Source organism: Diadema antillarum, unplaced genomic scaffold (assembly GCF_040938485.1).
Source record: "Diadema antillarum isolate AM-2024a unplaced genomic scaffold, OU_Dant_1.0 scf00000022, whole genome shotgun sequence".
Lineage (NCBI taxonomy): Eukaryota > Metazoa > Echinodermata > Echinoidea > Diadematoida > Diadematidae > Diadema > Diadema antillarum.
The window spans coordinates 5167469-5186840 of record NW_027270911.1 but is presented as its reverse complement, the minus strand read 5'-3'; the positions used below and the strand labels follow the sequence as shown (position 1 = coordinate 5186840).

The following is a 19372-nucleotide window of genomic DNA, read 5'->3' as shown; positions in this document are numbered from 1 at the left end:
ATGTGCATGTGTAATAATTTCTCCAACAGAGTGTAAAATGCACTGAAAAATTTCCTACTTACAAAACTGCTAATCACAAATATTCCACTGGCTACATCCAACATCACTACATATAAATCTGATAGTTCCCTCTGAATCTTTTTCTTATGTATACAACAAGTTACTAGTATACATAAATTTCAAAGTAGTTCATTCTCTTCTTAATCACAAGATGTGTAATTGACACATCACAAGGTACATACTGGTAATCAACGAATTACAAGCAATCTGTGTGGTCCTGCTGTACAAGTTGCTGTACTCTCAACTGACACTAGCATACAATCAACTTTGCATATTAAAGTTGACCTCACAAGCATTGGGACATTGGTGAAGTCAAGAGACGAATTCCACCCTGGATGGACATAAACATGTTACGTTTATTGTGTGAATCGAAGAATTTTCTTTTTATAGTCCCTTTGGATTCAACTAAGGCCAGGTTGACTGTATTTTGATTGTGCTCGAGTAATATGAATTTGTTGAAACAATTCATGGCTTTGGTACAACACATTTAGTCACTTCTGGAGACTTCAAACCTGAAGCCCGTTTCATAAAACTTGTTATCAGTGACAACTGCCACATTTCTATGACAATTTGCTCTCAGCCAATCAGATGCAGGGATTTTAGTAGCTTGTCACATCTGTGACAACTTATCACTGATGACAAGCTTTATGAAACGGGGCCCCTGATTAACTTTTTTTTAATGTGTGTTAACTGTATCTCAAAAATTTACGTCATAATTCAAGAAAGCATGAAAGAATTGAATTAAAATGTTGAAGAATTTTGATCCTGTAAATAAAATCTAAAGACTTTAAAACCAAAATGTATGATCGATTTATGTAGATTACACATTCTTGAACAGGAGAATTTAAAGGAATGTTGACAGATAATGGCAAAATGACAGAAGTACCAAGGTATGTGCATATGATTGGATGATTTTAGCAATGCACGAAATTGGGGTGCATCATCAATGACTGGAAAGGTTTTCTAGTGGCAAAATGACACCATTGAACATGAAAATATACGGACATACTATCTGCAGACCTCTTCAGTCTCTGATGTGGGAACATGAATGAATCAAAATAAAATGACAGATTCCTCTACACGTGTAGTTCAGTGGGCATTTTACTGAGTCTCCTGGAAATGGAACAGGTAATCAACAGATGCGCTACACTTATCAGAATTTCCATAATTCAGCACAAGAACTGATCACCAGTCGCTCGTAAGTCGTTCGTAACTTTACGAGCAGCTTTATGAACCCCCCCCCCCCCCCCCGGTTGGATATTTTGCATAATAAATGGTGTAGATATCACAAAGGCAGCTGCTCACAAAATAAAGAACCTAATCAAAGTTATGGGAACTGCATTTTTTTTTTGGGGGGGGGGGCGGGGGAAATGTGAATTACTGAAGCTGAACTTAGAGAACTGAACAGTGAAACCTGTTTATAAAGACCAACAGCGAGAGGCAATTTAAAAAGTTTTCCTGAGCAGGTGGTCTTTATACACAGGTTCATCAACATTTGCAATGCTCTGAAATGGAAACACATCTGGTCACAAAACAGGTGGCCTTTATAGAGGCAGGTGGTTGCCACAAGGGTCTGGCTGTACCTTAGTTGAGACAATGCATCTGAGTCATCCAATAATACTGTTTGGTGATTCTGATATTCATCTGTTTGGTGTGGGGGGGGGGGGGGCACTGTATTCAAAGTTACTGTTGGTAGGAATTCATTTAAAGGGGAGGAAAGACAGGTCTATTACCACCGTTGCCAGGAATTACAGGACACTCATTTCAAGTCTCGGCGCTGAAACCTGTCCTTCGTCAAGATGTTTCGTCCAGCTTTGGTACCTTGGAAACGGTCGCCTCGCGGTCTCGCTGCTCGGCCATGTCCAGGATGGCCGCATCCAGTTTCTCGTACTCTGAGAGTTCGTTGTAGATGTGCGAAGAGATGCGTACGTAGAGCGCCCCCTTCAGGGCTTTGACTGGAACCTTCAGCCAAGAAAACAAAGGTGGATGCTGTCAAGGGTCATAATACAACCCATTTCAAGTTCAAACGTCTTAGATGCTATTTCCTACTGAATGTACAGTAATTATTGCCACAGGCGAGGTTTTTATGACTTACGACACTGTTAAAACACTGCTTAGAATACTGATGAGCAAATTTACTGTCTTAGCGGTGTTATAACTCACATATTTACAAAAGAAGCTACAACGAAAGTTTCAACAAATTTAAAATGGTGTTCAGAATACAACCCCTGGTCTTTGCCTGTTTGCCTTTATGCAGCAATAGTGCTCTTGGCCAAGACACTTCATCTGCATCGTCTAGACCTTGAACAAAAACTCTCATTTCTGTGCCTGCTTCTATGTTTACTGCAAAACCAGAAATTTGTATGTGCATTTTACTTTAAAGGGTGTGTACAGTTCTGGTCGAGGTGTAGATTTAGCTTTAAACATTTTGCGAGATATTCAGAAACCACTCTATGAGATGTAAGGGGGAATGCAGTTCTAAGGGGTATCAAAAGTTTATTCGATGAAAATTGGTTTTGAAATGACTGAGATATCCAAAAACAAAGTGAAACAAAGAGATCCTAATAAAGTTGTGGCATGTCACCTTTTATTATTAGCACTTTTTTGATATCTCAGCCATTTGAAAACCAATTTTCATCAAATAAACATTGAATCCTTCTAAGAATTACATGCTCTTTCATATTTCATAAGAGGCTTTTCATTATCTCACTTCGGAATGTCAAAACATGAATCCCTACCTCAAACAGTACTGTACAGTCCCTTTAAAGTATACATTTTGTAATCATATGCTTAGTGTCCACTGGTAGGAATCCAAACTGAACTCTTGTTTACACACTGATGAGATTAAAAACAAACATACTGCTGCCATACCTCTATATTATATTGACGATACAGCTCATTTTGAATGGACTCTGCTACAGAATAATCCACCGTCTTGTTTGCACTAAATTCTTGGGGCAATCGTACCAGGGCCATGGAACCTGTGATCATGCAGGGAAAAACAAACAGAGCCAAATACAATGTATGTCCTCCAAATCAGCCATTTTTGTAGTCCAAATACCTGAATGTTATGATATACAAGTATACAATTCTTTCTCTCCTAAATTCATACATTACTAGTATACTATTATTATACAGTCACTTAACTTTACAACATATTGGCACGCTGGCATACTTTCTTATTCTTAACTTTTGGATGTGACCATTTTATCAACTTCCAGATAATCTAATGTGCATCCCTTAATTGTACAAGGTATTGTTTATTTTCCTGTTGCCAATATAGGGCTTCCCTCCAAAATTGACACAGCTGCTCAAGTGCAATTATTTCTTCTTTGGTGTGTCACAAGCTACTCAAATAATCTGCAGGTTATCAGATGTGATAAGATTTTTGGTTTGATATCCAATATTTTGTTTGTTTGTTTGTTTTAAAGAAGGTCAGTCTGCAGAAAATAATAAATAAAAACGAAAGAGTGATGCAACATTTCAGCATTACACCAGTACACTAAAAGCAGTACAGCTGACTGAATGTCTGGTGAGCTGAAGAAGCGCATCTTGAAAACATAGCATAAACATTGCAGTGTAAGGCGGATATTTGTATAGACAAAAAAAAAAAAGGAACAAAATGATACTAACAAAATTTCAAAAAGCTTTCCACGTTTCAAAGGAAAAACAACTGGTCAGTAGTAGGAAGAAAGCAAAAACAAAAACAAACAAACAAACAAAAACAACACCAGAAAAATTTACCACACATATCCAGAGGAGCCAATAACCCAGAATCCCAGGATTTCACAAGGAGGACAGCTGAAAATAACAAACAAACAAACAAATAAATTATTAATTTTATACAAGGTAACTTATTCCAACAGCCAGATTACGAATCATGTTCAGACATTCAAGCATGACTAGGCTAATGTATATTCTAATGTCACAGCCTTCCTTTGTGTGCCAGTTTCATTACCCACAATCCCCCTACCAGCAACAGTCTAACAAAAAAACATTCACTATTTCTTAAAGACATAAAATCAAAGAAAAGAAAAGAAGAAGAAAAAAAACAAGACTTGATGGATTTAAGGTCATACATCTACTGTGAAAAAGTCACAAAAGTTTGCATGGTTGAAGAATAATGCCTCCCAACATACGAAATCTTTAAAAAAATCATAAAAATCTTTGTAAAAATCTTAAAAAAACAAACATGACATTCGAGAATACACTCCCCTTTAGTACAGAGAAAAAGGGTTGGATTTTTTTTTTTTGGAGTTAGAATAAATTCACTGGAAATCTATAATATTCAATCCCCTTCCATCATAAAGAAGTTTATAGTTTTATCATTCTGAGGAAAGGTCTGAATTACTCACGTTTACAATATACCAGCTTATAAAAGGAATCTAATTTTAAGGGTTGCAAAAGAGACCCACAAACTGAGTGCAGTGGAGGTCTGATTAGAAATTGCCTGGCAGGTTAAAACAAAGTGCTTGGGCACCTTAACCCGTTGAGGACGGTTTGATTTTGCTACAACACGCATTTCCCATAGACGTTTGCCCGAGTATACTCGGGACTCGTCTTCAACGGGTTAAAGGAATGGTATGATAGAGGTTGGGTTGCTTGGGCACCTTAAAGGGATGGTATAATATTGCTTGGGTTGAGATGGGGATTCAGGTTTTAACATTTTGCCAGCTAATTTAGAAACCACTAATATGAAATATTTAAGAACATACCATCCTAAGAGGAGAGGAATTAAAGTTTATTTGATGAGAATCAATTTTGAAATGCCGAATACATGAGAAAAACAAATTAAACAAAGCGGTCCTCATGAAAGGTGTGACCCACGTTTTACTAGGACCACTTTGTTTTGCTTTGCTTTCGGGTATCTCAGCCATTCCAAAACCAATTCTATTAGATGAACTTTTAATTCCTCTGGGAATTGTATGCTCTTTAATGTTTTATTAAAAAAGGTTACTAATTATCTCGCAAAAAGTTAAAACCTAAATCCCCATCTCAATCAAAACTATACAATCCCTTTAATGGGTTCAGGAGAAACATGAGTGGATGTGATTACCTGCTTCGATGAGAAGACTGTGCATTTTCTCCCTCATTCGGTCAACACCCTGGGCCTGCCAGAAATCTAGTACTGTGTGAAGTGCCAAGAAAGGGCTGTAGTCCCTCAAACCTGTACAATGCAAGCAAAAGGCAGGAAAGAATTTAAACGTTCATCTAAATATGACTTGTCAGAATGTAGAGGAAAGTGCAGTCAAATGTCTTTTGTTAACCCATTGAGGACGGACTGATTTTGCTATAACATGCATTTCCCATAGACACCTGCCCGAGTATTCTTGGAACTCGTCTTCAACGGGTTAATCATTATGGTAATTTAGCAGTGATTTACAGATTATGTCAATACAATGGAAGAATCTTGGTTTGGAATTTTTTTTTTTTTTTTTTTTTTGGGGGGGGGCAGAGCGAAGCACTTTGAAGAAGAATAGCAGAAAAGGAACTACAGGTATGGAATATTTGACACATAATTATTTTGATATTCTTTTGGCCACATTAGTGATGAACATGGTATTACAAATCAACACAGGTCAACAGGCATTTGTATTCAATTCAGTTCAATTCATTAGAACTAATCACTCATTGATAAATACAGCTAGTAACAATTATGAATAGTATTGAACAACAATTTGATGTGACAACTGAAATGTAATGCATGTATGTTTGCATGACAATAAGTTACTGACGGTTATGGACCTGAAGAAGCACAGCTTATAATTGGGGCCATTAACATAATAATATACTTACAAATCATAAATACATTCTAATCACACACAGAACACAAAAGAGACTTGCAACACAAACACTGAGGATGCAGTGTAGACACCAACTCAATTCTTTTGGTGATCAAAAAAAAAAAAAAAAAAAAAAAAAAAATCTTTGCTAATTTGATACTGGAATTCCCTCAAATAAGATTCCCACAAGTTTACAGTAAACGACTACAAAGTCCCATTTTGCAAGATTTTTTACATTTTGATAATGTTTCACGAGAATTCATATCATTACATAGATCCTTAATACTGTGTTTACACCATGTTCTCAGCGACCATAGTAGCCCCGTATGCTCGAAACATAGTGCGCCATGGGTAGATGAGACATTCTCCTGTTGAACGTATAGCTATAAGATGCTGTTCTCATGGCATCTGTCAGTCTAAACTATCAATATTTCCTTCCTCGTCCTACTATGGACCGCCTCTACGTTTTGTTACGGCCCGGTTCGTGCTGTCATGTTTTGTTGCGTTCACCAAGTTTTATTACGGCATACAAGGTTCCTCATTGGCACCAGGACTGTCGTGGCAAATTTTTTGACAGTTTAAAAATCTGACATGACATCCACGGCAATCACGGCCTGTCAGTTTGCCTATCCTGTCTCACTGCGTTGTCTCACGTCCATCCCGTTTTGTCCACGGTGGCCTGAAACGTGTCTGCCGTGGCCGCTGGGGGACATGGTGTAAATGCAGCATTACATTACTGAGTCACTACGGCTACTTGGCTGGAGATTTCGCTGTCTCTGCCCACCTGACCAGATGAACTCTGAGCTAAACCCACTGCCGAATCCGTGCGAGACGACGAGGGGTCGCGTCACCACCCGCAGCTCCTGCCTGGCGTAGAGGAAGGCACACCCCTTGGGGTTGCACAGCCACTTGTGGGCATTGGCCGTGTAGTAGTCTGCGTTCAAGTCCCTCATGTCCAGTGGCAGTGTACCCAGAGCGTGGGCTCCGTCGATCAGAACTGGAACACCTCTACGACAGCAAGAGCAACAAGATATGGGATTTTCCAACAAGATTTTCTCATGGAAACAAACAGTTCTCTGAGTATATTTCACAAGGTCCTCACAAAAATTCCACTCAATTCCTTACATCAGAAACATCTGGAAATCAGTTCTGATATAAGTAACATTGAATCACCTTCCCCCCAAAATAGATCACAAAATGAAATTTTAATTACCAAAATTAGAAATTAAGAACTCCACAAATCCACAGGAAAGGTCTGTTATTCGAAGTGATATTCCTATCTTCTAAAGGTAGCACAACAAAAGCAGCTTGCCATGAAGACTTGGTGTGAAATCAAGGAGAAACAGAACAATAGAGATAGCTACTTATGTATCCTACAGTTATGTATCAGAACCAGTAATGAATGCATTCCTTACTGTGCCTGATAAGATCAAGGAGAAGCCTGGGAGAAGTGAAACACACAATTCCCCTGTTGGATACAACCTAAAAGAGGCCAAAGAACACCTACTTTTCATGACACAGCTGGACAATCTGCTTGACCGGCATGATGAAAGCTGCATTACTAGGAATGTGGTCAAATACCGCAAGCCTGGTCCCTTTACTTTGGAGGAAAGAACAGACAAAAAATATGGAAAGCAGGAAAACAAAAATCAGCCGCCTCACAATTGAAGTTGACAAGAACTACTACATATCTTTGGTGACATGCTGCATAATATCAAAGATTGTGTTGAATAGCTCATCTGACAAATATGTCCTTTATTGTCCTTTAACTTCTGGTGTCAAAGCTATTAATTTCACACAAAATTACATATTGCTGCTCATGCTCAAAGTCTGCATTGATCATGTGGACATCTTTCTATCTCCACCATATATATGAAATATTAATGGATTTGAAATCACTACTAATCAGACCATGTTACGTACATGTCACATGGAAAAAAACACAAGAGTTCATGTACATTTTCTGTTGTAAATGAATCATAAGATCTCAAAGGTCAAGGAAGAAGACTATGCTGTACTTGTCATCTTTTTCTTCATGACAAAAACAAAAACAAAAACAAAACAAAACAAAACAAAACCCAAAACAAAAAACAAATAAACAACCCTACAAACACCACATCAAATAATCACTAAGCAATGAAAAAAATAAATCTAGCTTTCTAATTTGCTGATATTTACCCCAGTCTTGAAGATATGAGATCCAAAATCTGTGAGGAAAAAGTGAAATACATAATATGACATCAAGTTTAGACAATTTTTTTCCTTCAAATCAGGTACTTAAATGCAATCATACACTGATAAATTGATGTTGGATGTTATTCAATTAATGCTATTTGGCTTCAACCTTAAATGTAGGAATGGGATTTATCAGTAACTTTTGCATTCCACTGAGTTCAATGAAGTGAAAGTGTGAAATGATTGAGAAACCATGTGCAAACACTAACAAAAACTACTATTGTATAATGTGTCTTTCATCCATCGGCAACTGGCCATGTAGCATGAAAAGATCTATCCTAACATGGTGTTTGAAAAACACAGGTAAGATTTCATATTTCAATAGGCAATGACATATGTAACAAGTACAATGTATGTATAAATATACAGATGCATACAAATCTATCTATCTATTTAGTATATCAGGGTTCAACATTAACTTTTTGTCCTCTGGTGGCCTGTTTGGGCCGCTACAATCTTTAAATCTGAAAATTTTGGTGCCCCAAAAAACAAGAAAACACAACAATCCATACTGAATCTTACATGTATGTACATGCCTGATCGGGCCACCAAAAGATAGTCTTTTTGGAAATACGGCAGCCCGAAATCAATTATTAGTAGCCAAGGGCCACCGTTAATGTCGAGTCCCATAAATATTTTCTATATAGAATGACATATACATGTACCTCTTGATTCGATGTCAGAGGAAGACTAAGGCACTCCTCCTGATATACCAAGTTCATGACCTCTGCCGTATGCTTCAGCAGTTTTTTCACAGCACCTGCACAAGTCATCCCAACAGCCAATGGTCATTTGACTAAATAGCAGAGGAAGGTACAGGTGGTCATACAAGACTCTAACATACATACACACAAACACACATCGTTGAAAAACTGTCAAGAGTACAAATTGTGTATCGGAGACAGACTTGTGCATTACAACAGAGTATGCCTAGACAGCATCTTAAAGGGAAATTCCATCCTGAATTTCTTTTTCTTCTTCTTCTTTTGTTACTGTTATTTTGTTTTTGCATTGTTCTAACGTTATCTAGTCTTCTTGTACGAATAGCACCTGGTCCAGTACACTTAACAACACCATTTTAAAGTGACTTATAAATGCAATTATTATCATTATTATTATTATTATTACCACTACTACTACTACTACTACTACTACTACTACTACTACTACTATAATTATTATTATTGCTCTTATTAAATCACATTGCTTTGCATAAAAACAGCAAAATCAGAGGAGATCTGTAAAAATTTGGGGTATAAATCAGATACACAAAATTTATGTACTGATTAAGATTAGAGAGTGAGAAAAGTTGGCAACGCTGTGTGACGCACTAGTAAGTGTTGCGCAACTCTTCATTCATTTTGTATGCAAAATTTCACTTATTTTCATATTTCTCATATATTTTGGCACAGAGCAAGCTTATCCACTGAGGAGGAGATGCAAAAATGTCTTACTCTCATTATATACCCAAAACAGAACTGAAGAAAATTTTTCCCCAGAGAAAAATGAAAATTTGTGACTTTTTGTGTACAAACAGCATGGAGAGCTACTCAACATCAATATCACACTCAATTGCCAATTTGTCTTGATCTCTTTAGCGTTCATTAGAATTCAGGTGCACTATGAAGCATAAATAATTACAACTCACTCTACATAATGACAAGACACCATTCCTGTCATGCCTTGCTCTGTTTGTATACATCTTTTAACTGTTTTCAAGCACTTCACAAAACATAACATGTAACATCGGTATTCTATTACTCGGCTTCATTTGCCATGACTAAGATTTCTGATGTAGAATTACCATAAGTTGTATCCAGACAGAAGATCTTCTCCCCTTTCTGGAATGGAATGCTCCATATGACAGCATTGATGGCTGTGGTGACATTTGGCACTAGGACTATTCCAGTTGCATCACTTCCTGTGTGAAAGGGGTGAAATATCAACAACAGAAGCAATTGACATTGTGACAATAATCACAATAGTAAGTATGATGACAATGATAAGGCACTACTACAATTACTACAATAATGATAATACGCACAATGGTAATTGTGCATTTGTGACCCGCTACAACAAAATGATCCTAAAGTCGGGCGAGGTCGATTATTTGAAAATTGCATGACACAATTCCCTAATCTTTCTGCTTTAAATTGATATATAACACATCTTATAAAAATAATCGGCTGCGGAGATATCGATGTTTAAAAAAGAGCATGTCGAGACGTCTGGGAAATCACTGTTTCGAGAAAAGCGCCCTAAAAGTTCTCCTTGTGACGCAATCACGATCAAGGGGCGACACAATCACGATCAAGGGACACGCAAGTCAGTATTCACCTCCGGACAATAGAAGGTAAGCCCTAGCAACCCCCGAAATGTTCATTCAAACACAGCGTCGACGGTCTCCTCACCGACCAATCAGTGACCAGGAGGCCAGGAGAAGTGGCTGGGCATAGCGCACCCCGCCAGCACGCACCAGTCGACTGGGCAGTGTGCGAGCTTCACGCTTCGGTTAGCGGCAAGCAGCAAACTGACCAATGACATCACTCTGGTCGTTGTTAGGGGCGGAGCCTATGTGTAGCGCTCAATCCAAATGTTCGAACCAGTTTCTGCTTCGTTGAAACGCCAAAAAAACATGGCCCAGAAAAACGCTATTTTTTAGTCTTTCCTTCCATCATTTTGCTTCAAAATTTCGACAGATGATAGAAGACATGTCAGACTCTAATAATATGTCAAATTCAGAAAATCGTAAGTTTTGACCAATTTTGATGCTCTGACTTCAAACTCGATTTTCACGGCTTCGACCGTGCGCGACTTTAGGACCATTTTGTTGTAGCGGGTCACATTTTTCTTTTTTTCTTTTATCCCACGCTAATAAGTCAGAATCTTTCAATTTTAATCTCACAAAGATGCATTCAATATAGCACTTACAGTAAACTGTTGTATCTTGCAGAATCCCCTCCACAAAATGTAATGTATTGGCAAGCCGAAGCCTTCAGTATCACAACCAGTTACCCAGCAACAGAGAAAGCATGAAACATAGCACTATTCAGCGAGATGCGTCACCTCCACAACTCACCGACAAAATTTGCTAGCCTCCTGGTGACGTAAGCCATGTGGGGGAGCACCTCCCGGTCAAAGAATCGCAGGGGCTGCCTCTCCACGTACCTCTGCCACCGCTGCGCCACGTCCAGGGCATCCTTGAGGGTCGCACCAAAGGCACCATGATTCAGGAAAGTGCAGTCCTGTTTCAAATGCGCGAGATGAAGAGCAAAGGCTGGGTTAGATGGTGATACAGGGAAACCCCATTATCACAAGCTCGCTCAAAATGAGGTAGGTACCATTTTCAGGGGCGGATCCAGGGAGGACTGCACCAGGCACATGCCCCCCATTATTTTTTGTTGAAACAAAAGAAATTAAAAAAAAAAAATGGGGGAGGGGTGCATGCGCCCCCCTTTAATTTTGTAAATGTGCCCCCGCTTTACAGAATTCCTGGATCCGCCCCTGACATTTGGCGAAGTGAATTAGGTGGTCCTGATTTCCTACTACACTAACTGTATTTAGCTGGTCTCTTTTTCAGCATGTTATTGACACAACCAGGCTCTGATGTAATGAGGTAAAATCAGTGATCCCAATTACTTTGACAACTGATTGAAAAGCTGCCCAACACGGCCGTTGATGTAGAGCAATTTGTCAATCAGTTGCAATTAAAACAACTCAAAGCAAGAATCACTCATTTGAAAAAAAAAAAAAAATATGCCTCAGTTGCTGCCATAAGGGATCAGGATCAGGTAGAATCTTGGTAGCCTATAGCTAAATGCAGATGACACCTGTTTAGCAATCAGCAGTGCATTGCTCTAAGTCCAGTATGTATACCCATGATTTTTATCATGGCTACTACTATAACTCTGAATAACTGGTGCTTATGTACGCTGATGAAGGGCACTCTGTCAATCAATTGCAATAAAAATGACTCGATGCAAGAATTTCATTAATTTGAAGAGAGAGGGCGTCTTCAACAGTATATGGTACAGTTGGCAAACTTTACTCAACTTACTTCCAGCAAGAAGTGTTTCTGTCGCACTTCCCTGCCAAACTCGCAGTCTGTGAACTTGGGCAGTTCAAAGGGGAAGTTAGGTGGCTCGTATAAGTCCTGCAAATCAGATGAGATCACAAAGAGATTATTAAATGCCACATCATAGTAGCAGCTGTTGACTCTCTACACACCAGTCATTGTACAACATCTTGGAAATATACAGCAAAATATCAAATTTATGTCATGTTAAACACATATATTAAAAGGTCAACATTCATCAAAATAAAGCATGAGTCGTCTGGTTTTTCTTGTTGTTGCTTTTTTTTTTTGCAATCACATAAAATTCTAGCATTGACTTTGTTCCATAGGGAATACTTATTAGGAAATATGACAGATTTGACACTTTCTGAGACAGTCAAAATCTCAGACACTAGATTTATTCAAAAAATATTTCATGACCTCATACCCACATCCAATTAAAAAAATATACTAATTAAGAGACTCGTAGACTACGAAGATTGAACTTCGATTTGCCTGATAGAAATAACGACCTCTACTCAATGCTGTCGTATTCTGGTAATGAATATTTTTAATATTAACTGCCCTCATTCATATCTTGGCAATACACTCACAGCTTTCCTTGTATATCGAAGTTTGCACTTCATTTCTTTCATTCAATATCATCGGTCAACATGTGTGTCACGCTGTGACCCTTCACCTTTAACCCATTGAGGACGAGTCCCGAGCATACTCAGGCAAGCGTCTATGTGGGAAATACCTGTTGTAGCAAAATCCAACCATTCTCAATGGGTTAACCTTACCTCTGGTGCTTCACATAGCTCCTGAACATTTGAAGAGTGGAAGGAGCCGAAATCTCTCTTGGCACCTGCCAACATCAAGACACAAAATAGTCACTGAACAGTAAGAGAATATCTCATTTGGTATTCAAGCTTTTGGACAGCACGGGAAATCAACTGGAAAAAAGACTGGGAAAATTTGCCCACATTTCAAAAATTTAGTTTAAAGCAGAGTTTACTATCTACTTGTACTTTTTAATACAGCCATGTTTGCGGTCTGTTTTGAGAGGTGCAAGCAATTCACCCAGATTTTGTGACTAGCATGTCCTTAGCTAAGTTGTACACAAATCATCCATGGTTTGGGATTGAAAGGCACATCAGCTATAGTAGTAGACAACTCCTCAGGAAAAAAAACAAAGAAAAAGTTCTAACAAGAAAATGAATCTCAGCAAAAGTAAGAAAAGCCAACACTATTGTAGGAGTCTCATGCATATTTTGTAAAGAGATGTGACTGCACCTACAGAAGCATTAACAATTACTCCAACTTTTGACATTTTGAGGCCATGATATATATAAAAAGTTAATTATAAAATGCATCTTGATTGTCCACCTTTGATTTTATCATTATGACTATTAGTAACATGACATGTACTGTATGCATAAGAGATTGACAACACTTCTGCAAAGTCATTGTTGCCTAATAGTTTTAAATTATGATTGGCTCTCATGTAGATGACCTATTTCAGACTAACTGTTGCCAAGCACTGACTAGTCACATGATGAACACACAATTGCCCATGCAACATAGATGAAGATGAGAGCGATACAGATTTTAAGCAAGCCACCAATAATTCAACCCCAACACCGTCCAAACTTCAACCGCCTGCTACATGTAGAAATCTACAGTATATGCTTCTGCGCCCACTGAATTTTGGCACGGGAGGAGGTTGAACCTTGGTGCGGGTTTTTTAAATTTGGAAATCCATTCAGCTTTATGGTTCATTCATCCATACTGTGAGTAGTGTTACTTACTGATAGGCTCACTTCTTTCTGAACAGTCCATTTTTCACTCAAAATGTGACCGACATTTTCGGTGTACTAGTACTGGCCGTCAAGCTGGTCTGGGAAGGAATACAATATCAAAGGTTTATGATCATGAGGTAGAGGGAAAGCAAGGCTGCACACTAGCACTGGTCCGATGGTCCTGGGACCAGTAAAAATCACTGTCGGACCAGTAACTTTTTCAGGAATGGACCTGTTAAAAAACAGAAAAACTGTGCACCTGCTGGTCTGCCAGACAGGTCAGCCCAGTAGAAAAAATGGGTTAGTGTGCAGCCCTGGGGAAAGACATTCAACCAATTGTCTGAACCAGTCATTCAGTTCAGGCATAAAATAGAGATGAAATGAACAGTGATTCATTCTCAACTACTACTACTAGTATGGCAGCAGCAAAACACAACATAAAAACGGGTGAACAAAAGTTAGAAAAAAAAGTCTTGTTATAGGGGGCTAGAGTCCAAGTCATAATCATTGGATTGATATCATGATGTTTTCTCTTTTATCAATATTATAAACAATATTATCATGTTCAGACTCCAGTTACCTTATTAAGGCATGCCTTTCTTACAAATATTCTACGCAAATTTAAGGTGTAATTACGAGACTGGCAGCTTTTTGATGTCTTTTTCAGAATGTAATCTCTTCAAACAGAAATACCTTTCCAATGTTTTCTAGAGAACGTGATGAAATACACGACACGAATGCATCGATTTCTCACACGTCATGCATCACGCACGTACGGTTCCACGAGCAGCCACGTCGCCGCACTCTCTGGCGTGGGACTCCGTCAAAATCTGCTCTATTCAATCAGCTGCTCTTTGCGGCGGTTGGCGCAAGTGGGTTAGCGGCACACATTTTGTGGAAGAGTCCACACTAAATGAACCACAAGTTGTCACAAATAGAATGGGAGTTCTGTAGAATGCCTCTAAAGCGTCCACTCTACCTTGCAGAAAAAGTCATCAACCTCATGATCAAGATTATTTGCTGCAGAAACTCAACTCACCTGCATACCGCAGCAGTCAAAACCCTGATACCGTCCGCATGAACATAATAGCCTTTCCTCAAGGCGCGTATACTAGAGGTAGTTTGCACAGAGAGCTCAATAATGCTCTTCTATGGTTTACACTAGCTTTAGTCCATGGGCCAAGAGCCGAAAAATGGGTTGTTGGTTCCATCCGAGGTGGCAAAACCTTTTTGGTGTCATTTTGTTTGTCGGACATAGATACGCTTATCAAGCTATGATAGCATTTCCAAATGAGTAGCTTAGTCATAATAAATGAATTTTTAACCAATTTGGTGTCGTTTTTATATCCCTATACTTCTGAATCGAAACTAACCGCTATACAAATACGAGCACTGCCTTCTGCAGTACACAGGTGTTCTGTTGTTGTTGTTGTTGTTTTTGTATTTGGGCGCGTCATTCAAATATGAATATTTACGCCTTTATCTTTATAATATAATTATTTTACATATAATAAATCAATAAAAATTATAACTTTTTACTATCATTTTTATGCGCGCTATGTGTCTGCTGTTATACGGTTGGGACAAATAAGTTCTGGTGCATGCTGATGGCAAACTCTGATCAGCCCGGCTCGTTACATTGAGCAGGCTTCTCGGTCGCGCACACAGACCTAGATCCCTCATTTGCCGCACTCAGGACCCTCTGCCCAACGCATATGGTGCACAAGCAAACTCCCGAATACGATATATAAACATCAAAATTATAATATTATTTCATATATACTTTCCATGAAATAAACATATAATTTACAATAATTAATTTTTTTTTCATTATGTAATAAGTAAACGCGGTGCGCTTAGTCTTTATTCAAGGCAGCGAAGGGAATATCCAAAGGGTTATGATGTCCACAGCTGTCACGCGGTGCGCTTAGTCTTTATCTAGAACAATGTATCGTTATCATATCTAAAGTTCCTAATAAAAGGGATTATCTATACTGTTTTTATACCACCCTCTCAACAAATACATCAGTTTTAAACAAAAATCACTCTGTTCATTTACAACATTATTGATTATAATGTATTGTAGTGTACCGGTACATTGTTTTTGCATAATCTTTCATTGTTGGATGGAAATAAAGCGACATTGGCGTGGTATTAGCATTTTCAACGTAGCGTTTTCACCGGAAAATGATAAATAATTGAAAAATACACTAAATTCACGAGAAATTGCTTTGTTGTTGTTGTTGTTTTTAGATAAAGGGATATACACTGTATTATAAGCTTTGGATATTCCCTTCGCCGTCTTGAATATTAGACTAAGCGCGGTGGACATCATAACCCTTGGATATTCCCTTCGCTGCCTTGAATAAAGACTAAGCGCACCGCGTTTACAACAGAACACCTGTGAACATCATACAGAAGACAGTGCTCTTCTTTGTATAGCGGTTGGTCTCGATTCAGAAGTACAGGGATATAACAACGAGATCAAATTGGTTTAAAATTCATTTACTATGACTAAGCTACTCATTTGGAAATGCTATCATAGCTTGATAAGCATATCTATGCCCGACAAACAAAATGACACCAAAAAGGTATTGCCACCTCAGATGGTACCAATATCTGGCCTGGCCCATGGACTACTTGAACAACGTGCCGTCACCAAGATCGACTCTTTAACCCGAGCGGCTTCCTGTAAGGCCAGCGTTGTGTTGTCTTTTTGTTTTTTGTCGAGCAGTTATGGAAGGGACGCTATAGTTTAAAGGACAAGTCCACCTTCATATACATGTGGATTGTGTGAATGCAATAATATTAGTACAACACATCAGTAAAAGTTTGGGGAAAATCGGATAATCCATTCAAAAGTTATGCATTGTTAAAGTATTTGCGCAGTCACTGCTGGATGAGAAGACTACTAAGGTGTATGATGTCGTATGCGTACAACGATATAAAGAAAATAAAAAGAGAATTTCACAAAATTTCACTTTTTGAATAAAGTGCACATTTCTTCGACTTGTTACTGACATAGGTAATATTATTCTCCCTGCCTTCTGAAAGAGAAAAGTCAAGTGTTCTTTTGTTACGCGAGAAAAGTGAAAATAGTATGTTGAATTTTCTTTATTCTTTCTTTATATTGTTGTACACATCTGACATCACAGGCTAAAGTAGTCTTCTCATCCAGCCTCGGCTGAGCAGAAACTTCAAAAATTCATAACTTTTGAACAGATTGTCTGATTTTCCTCAAACTCTCACTGATGTGTTCTACTAATATTGCTGCATTCACTCAACCCACATGTCCATGAAGGTGAACTTGTCCTTTAACTTGGTTGAGATGGGGCTTCAGATTTTTATCATTATTATTTTTGTGTGTGTGTGAGATAATGAGAACCACTCATGGAAAAAAAAAACCCAACAACATATGATTCTAATAGATAGCAAAGAGCAAACAATTCTAATAAAGAGCGACTGAAAGTTTATTTGATGAAAAACGGTTCGGAAATGGCCGAGATATCCCAAAACAAAGTGGTCCTAATACTGTAAAAGTTGGGCCCAAACTTTTACCAGGTATTTGGATGTCAAAACCATTTCAAAACCGATTTTTATCAAGTGAACTTTGATTTCCTCTTAGAATTGTATGATCTTTCATACTTCATGAGTGGTTTCTCATTATCTCCTCAAAAGTTTAAAGTTTTAAAAATATTTGAAGCCCTGTCTCAACCAGCACTATCAATGCCATCATTGCAATTCATTAGAATTGCAAGCAATTCAGTGGTAAAGGCCTCAGATCAAAGAAAATGTGATGACAATCTGAGGTTTCTTACAGATTCATCTTCATGTAGGTTTTTGATGTGATATCATTAATACAATTTGTTTGTGTATCAGGTACATTGTTTTTCATGAGTATGTATAGCATATCAACAAAATGCCTGATGATGATGGGGGAAATTCTCACACAAAAAACAACAATCAAGATCATATTTACAACTGCATCTAACACACACATCTATCTATCTATCTATCTATCTATCTATCTATTCATAATATATGTATACATATCTTGTGTGTGTGTATGTGTATAAAGCATATATTTCTACAGTGTATTTCTATTTCTATAGAAAAGAGGTAGATAGATGCATAGAAATACTGTAAGTATTTTTAAAAATCTAACTTTGTCAGTGAAATCTTCTCTTCAATCTGCTGGCTGTGCTACACACAGTGTATATTGTTCACTCTCTCCCGCCCTCTCAGCTTTAGACTGTGCTGCTTGTGTTTACTATGTTTTATCTGTCTCCACCAACAACTGCAATGGAAATGGAGTCACAGATGAAACACATTCCAATAGACAACACGGGACACGGGCAGATTTTATCAAATAAAATATCAAATCTGTATTACTGAACATCACACCGTTGGTGATCACATCGTAATGACAGGGAATGCACACATAGAGAATTGATTTGTTTCAAATCAACCACAGCAGAAACAAAACAATCTGGTTCCCTTGCATCCAATTCTGAATTGAGTAAATATTTTTTTTCCCTGGCATGCATTAGGTATGCCCACATCACATAGCAGTTCATAATAAAGTGGGTAGAACAAGGTCGTAAGTCACAAATTGACCTCTTAAAGATGCTTCCCCATCTTGAACAACTATATACAATTACACTTTTTAATAACATAAACATACATTTATGAGACTTTTCTTTGTCTACTGCATGCTGCTCAGCTCCGGCTAGGACAGAGGTAAAACAAACAAAAAATGCTTCAGAAATACTGCAAGTAACCACTAACATGATAAAGTGACAATACAGTGTATACATACATTTGTTTAGCTCAAGACTGCAAAATACCAAAATAGCTGTAAAATACTAATACAGCTGTATTGTGCAATAGTATAATAGTGAGAGAAGATGTCCTTTTCTAATCTATGTCATTAACAACAGGCAATTGCTTCAATGAGAAAAAAAAAATATGATCAAGGACCTATCGTTTTACCTACCAAAGACTTCCATGAAATACAGATGATGTCCCTGCAGAATCATTTTGAAGGGGCAGCACTACATTCGCATTCAAAGTCCAAAACAAAACTTCAAGTTTTATACATATACTGTATCTTAAATGCATCGTCCATTTGCAAACATGTTATCATTGGTAAGAATTTCATTACAGTGTTACTGGAGGGGCAATGGTCATCATCAGTGGTCAGTTTTCAAAACATGTTTAATAAAGAATTGACATTTCACCATTAAAAAAACAAAACAAAAACAGAATTACCAGGAAATTTTGTGGTGACAGCTGACACAACCGTTACAGTCAATGTCAATAAATCACACACTGTAAAAGTGGATATTTTCGCACGACTAATTTTTCGCGCTTGGCTGGGTAAGAAGAAATTCGCGTGTTTTTAATTCCGCGGAATAAAGACATCACGCACAGGTACA

At 38.0% G+C, this 19372-nt stretch overlaps 1 protein-coding gene across 1 annotated transcript; it reads right to left on the bottom strand.

Annotated features, from left to right (window-relative positions):
- Positions 1 to 1854: 1854 nt before the first annotated feature.
- LOC139731516 (uncharacterized) lies at positions 1855 to 13974 on the bottom strand. The gene is made up of 13 exons (XM_071642403.1): positions 13944 to 13974; positions 12936 to 13000; positions 12136 to 12231; positions 11158 to 11323; positions 9883 to 9999; positions 8744 to 8838; positions 8022 to 8050; positions 7351 to 7443; positions 6628 to 6851; positions 5117 to 5227; positions 3805 to 3861; positions 2932 to 3041; positions 1855 to 2022 (listed from the first exon to the last, which is right to left on the bottom strand). The coding sequence occupies exons 1-13, from the start codon at positions 13972 to 13974 to the stop codon at positions 1855 to 1857; spliced, it is 1362 nt and encodes a 453-aa protein (XP_071498504.1).
- Between the last annotated feature and the right edge of the window lie 5398 nt (positions 13975 to 19372).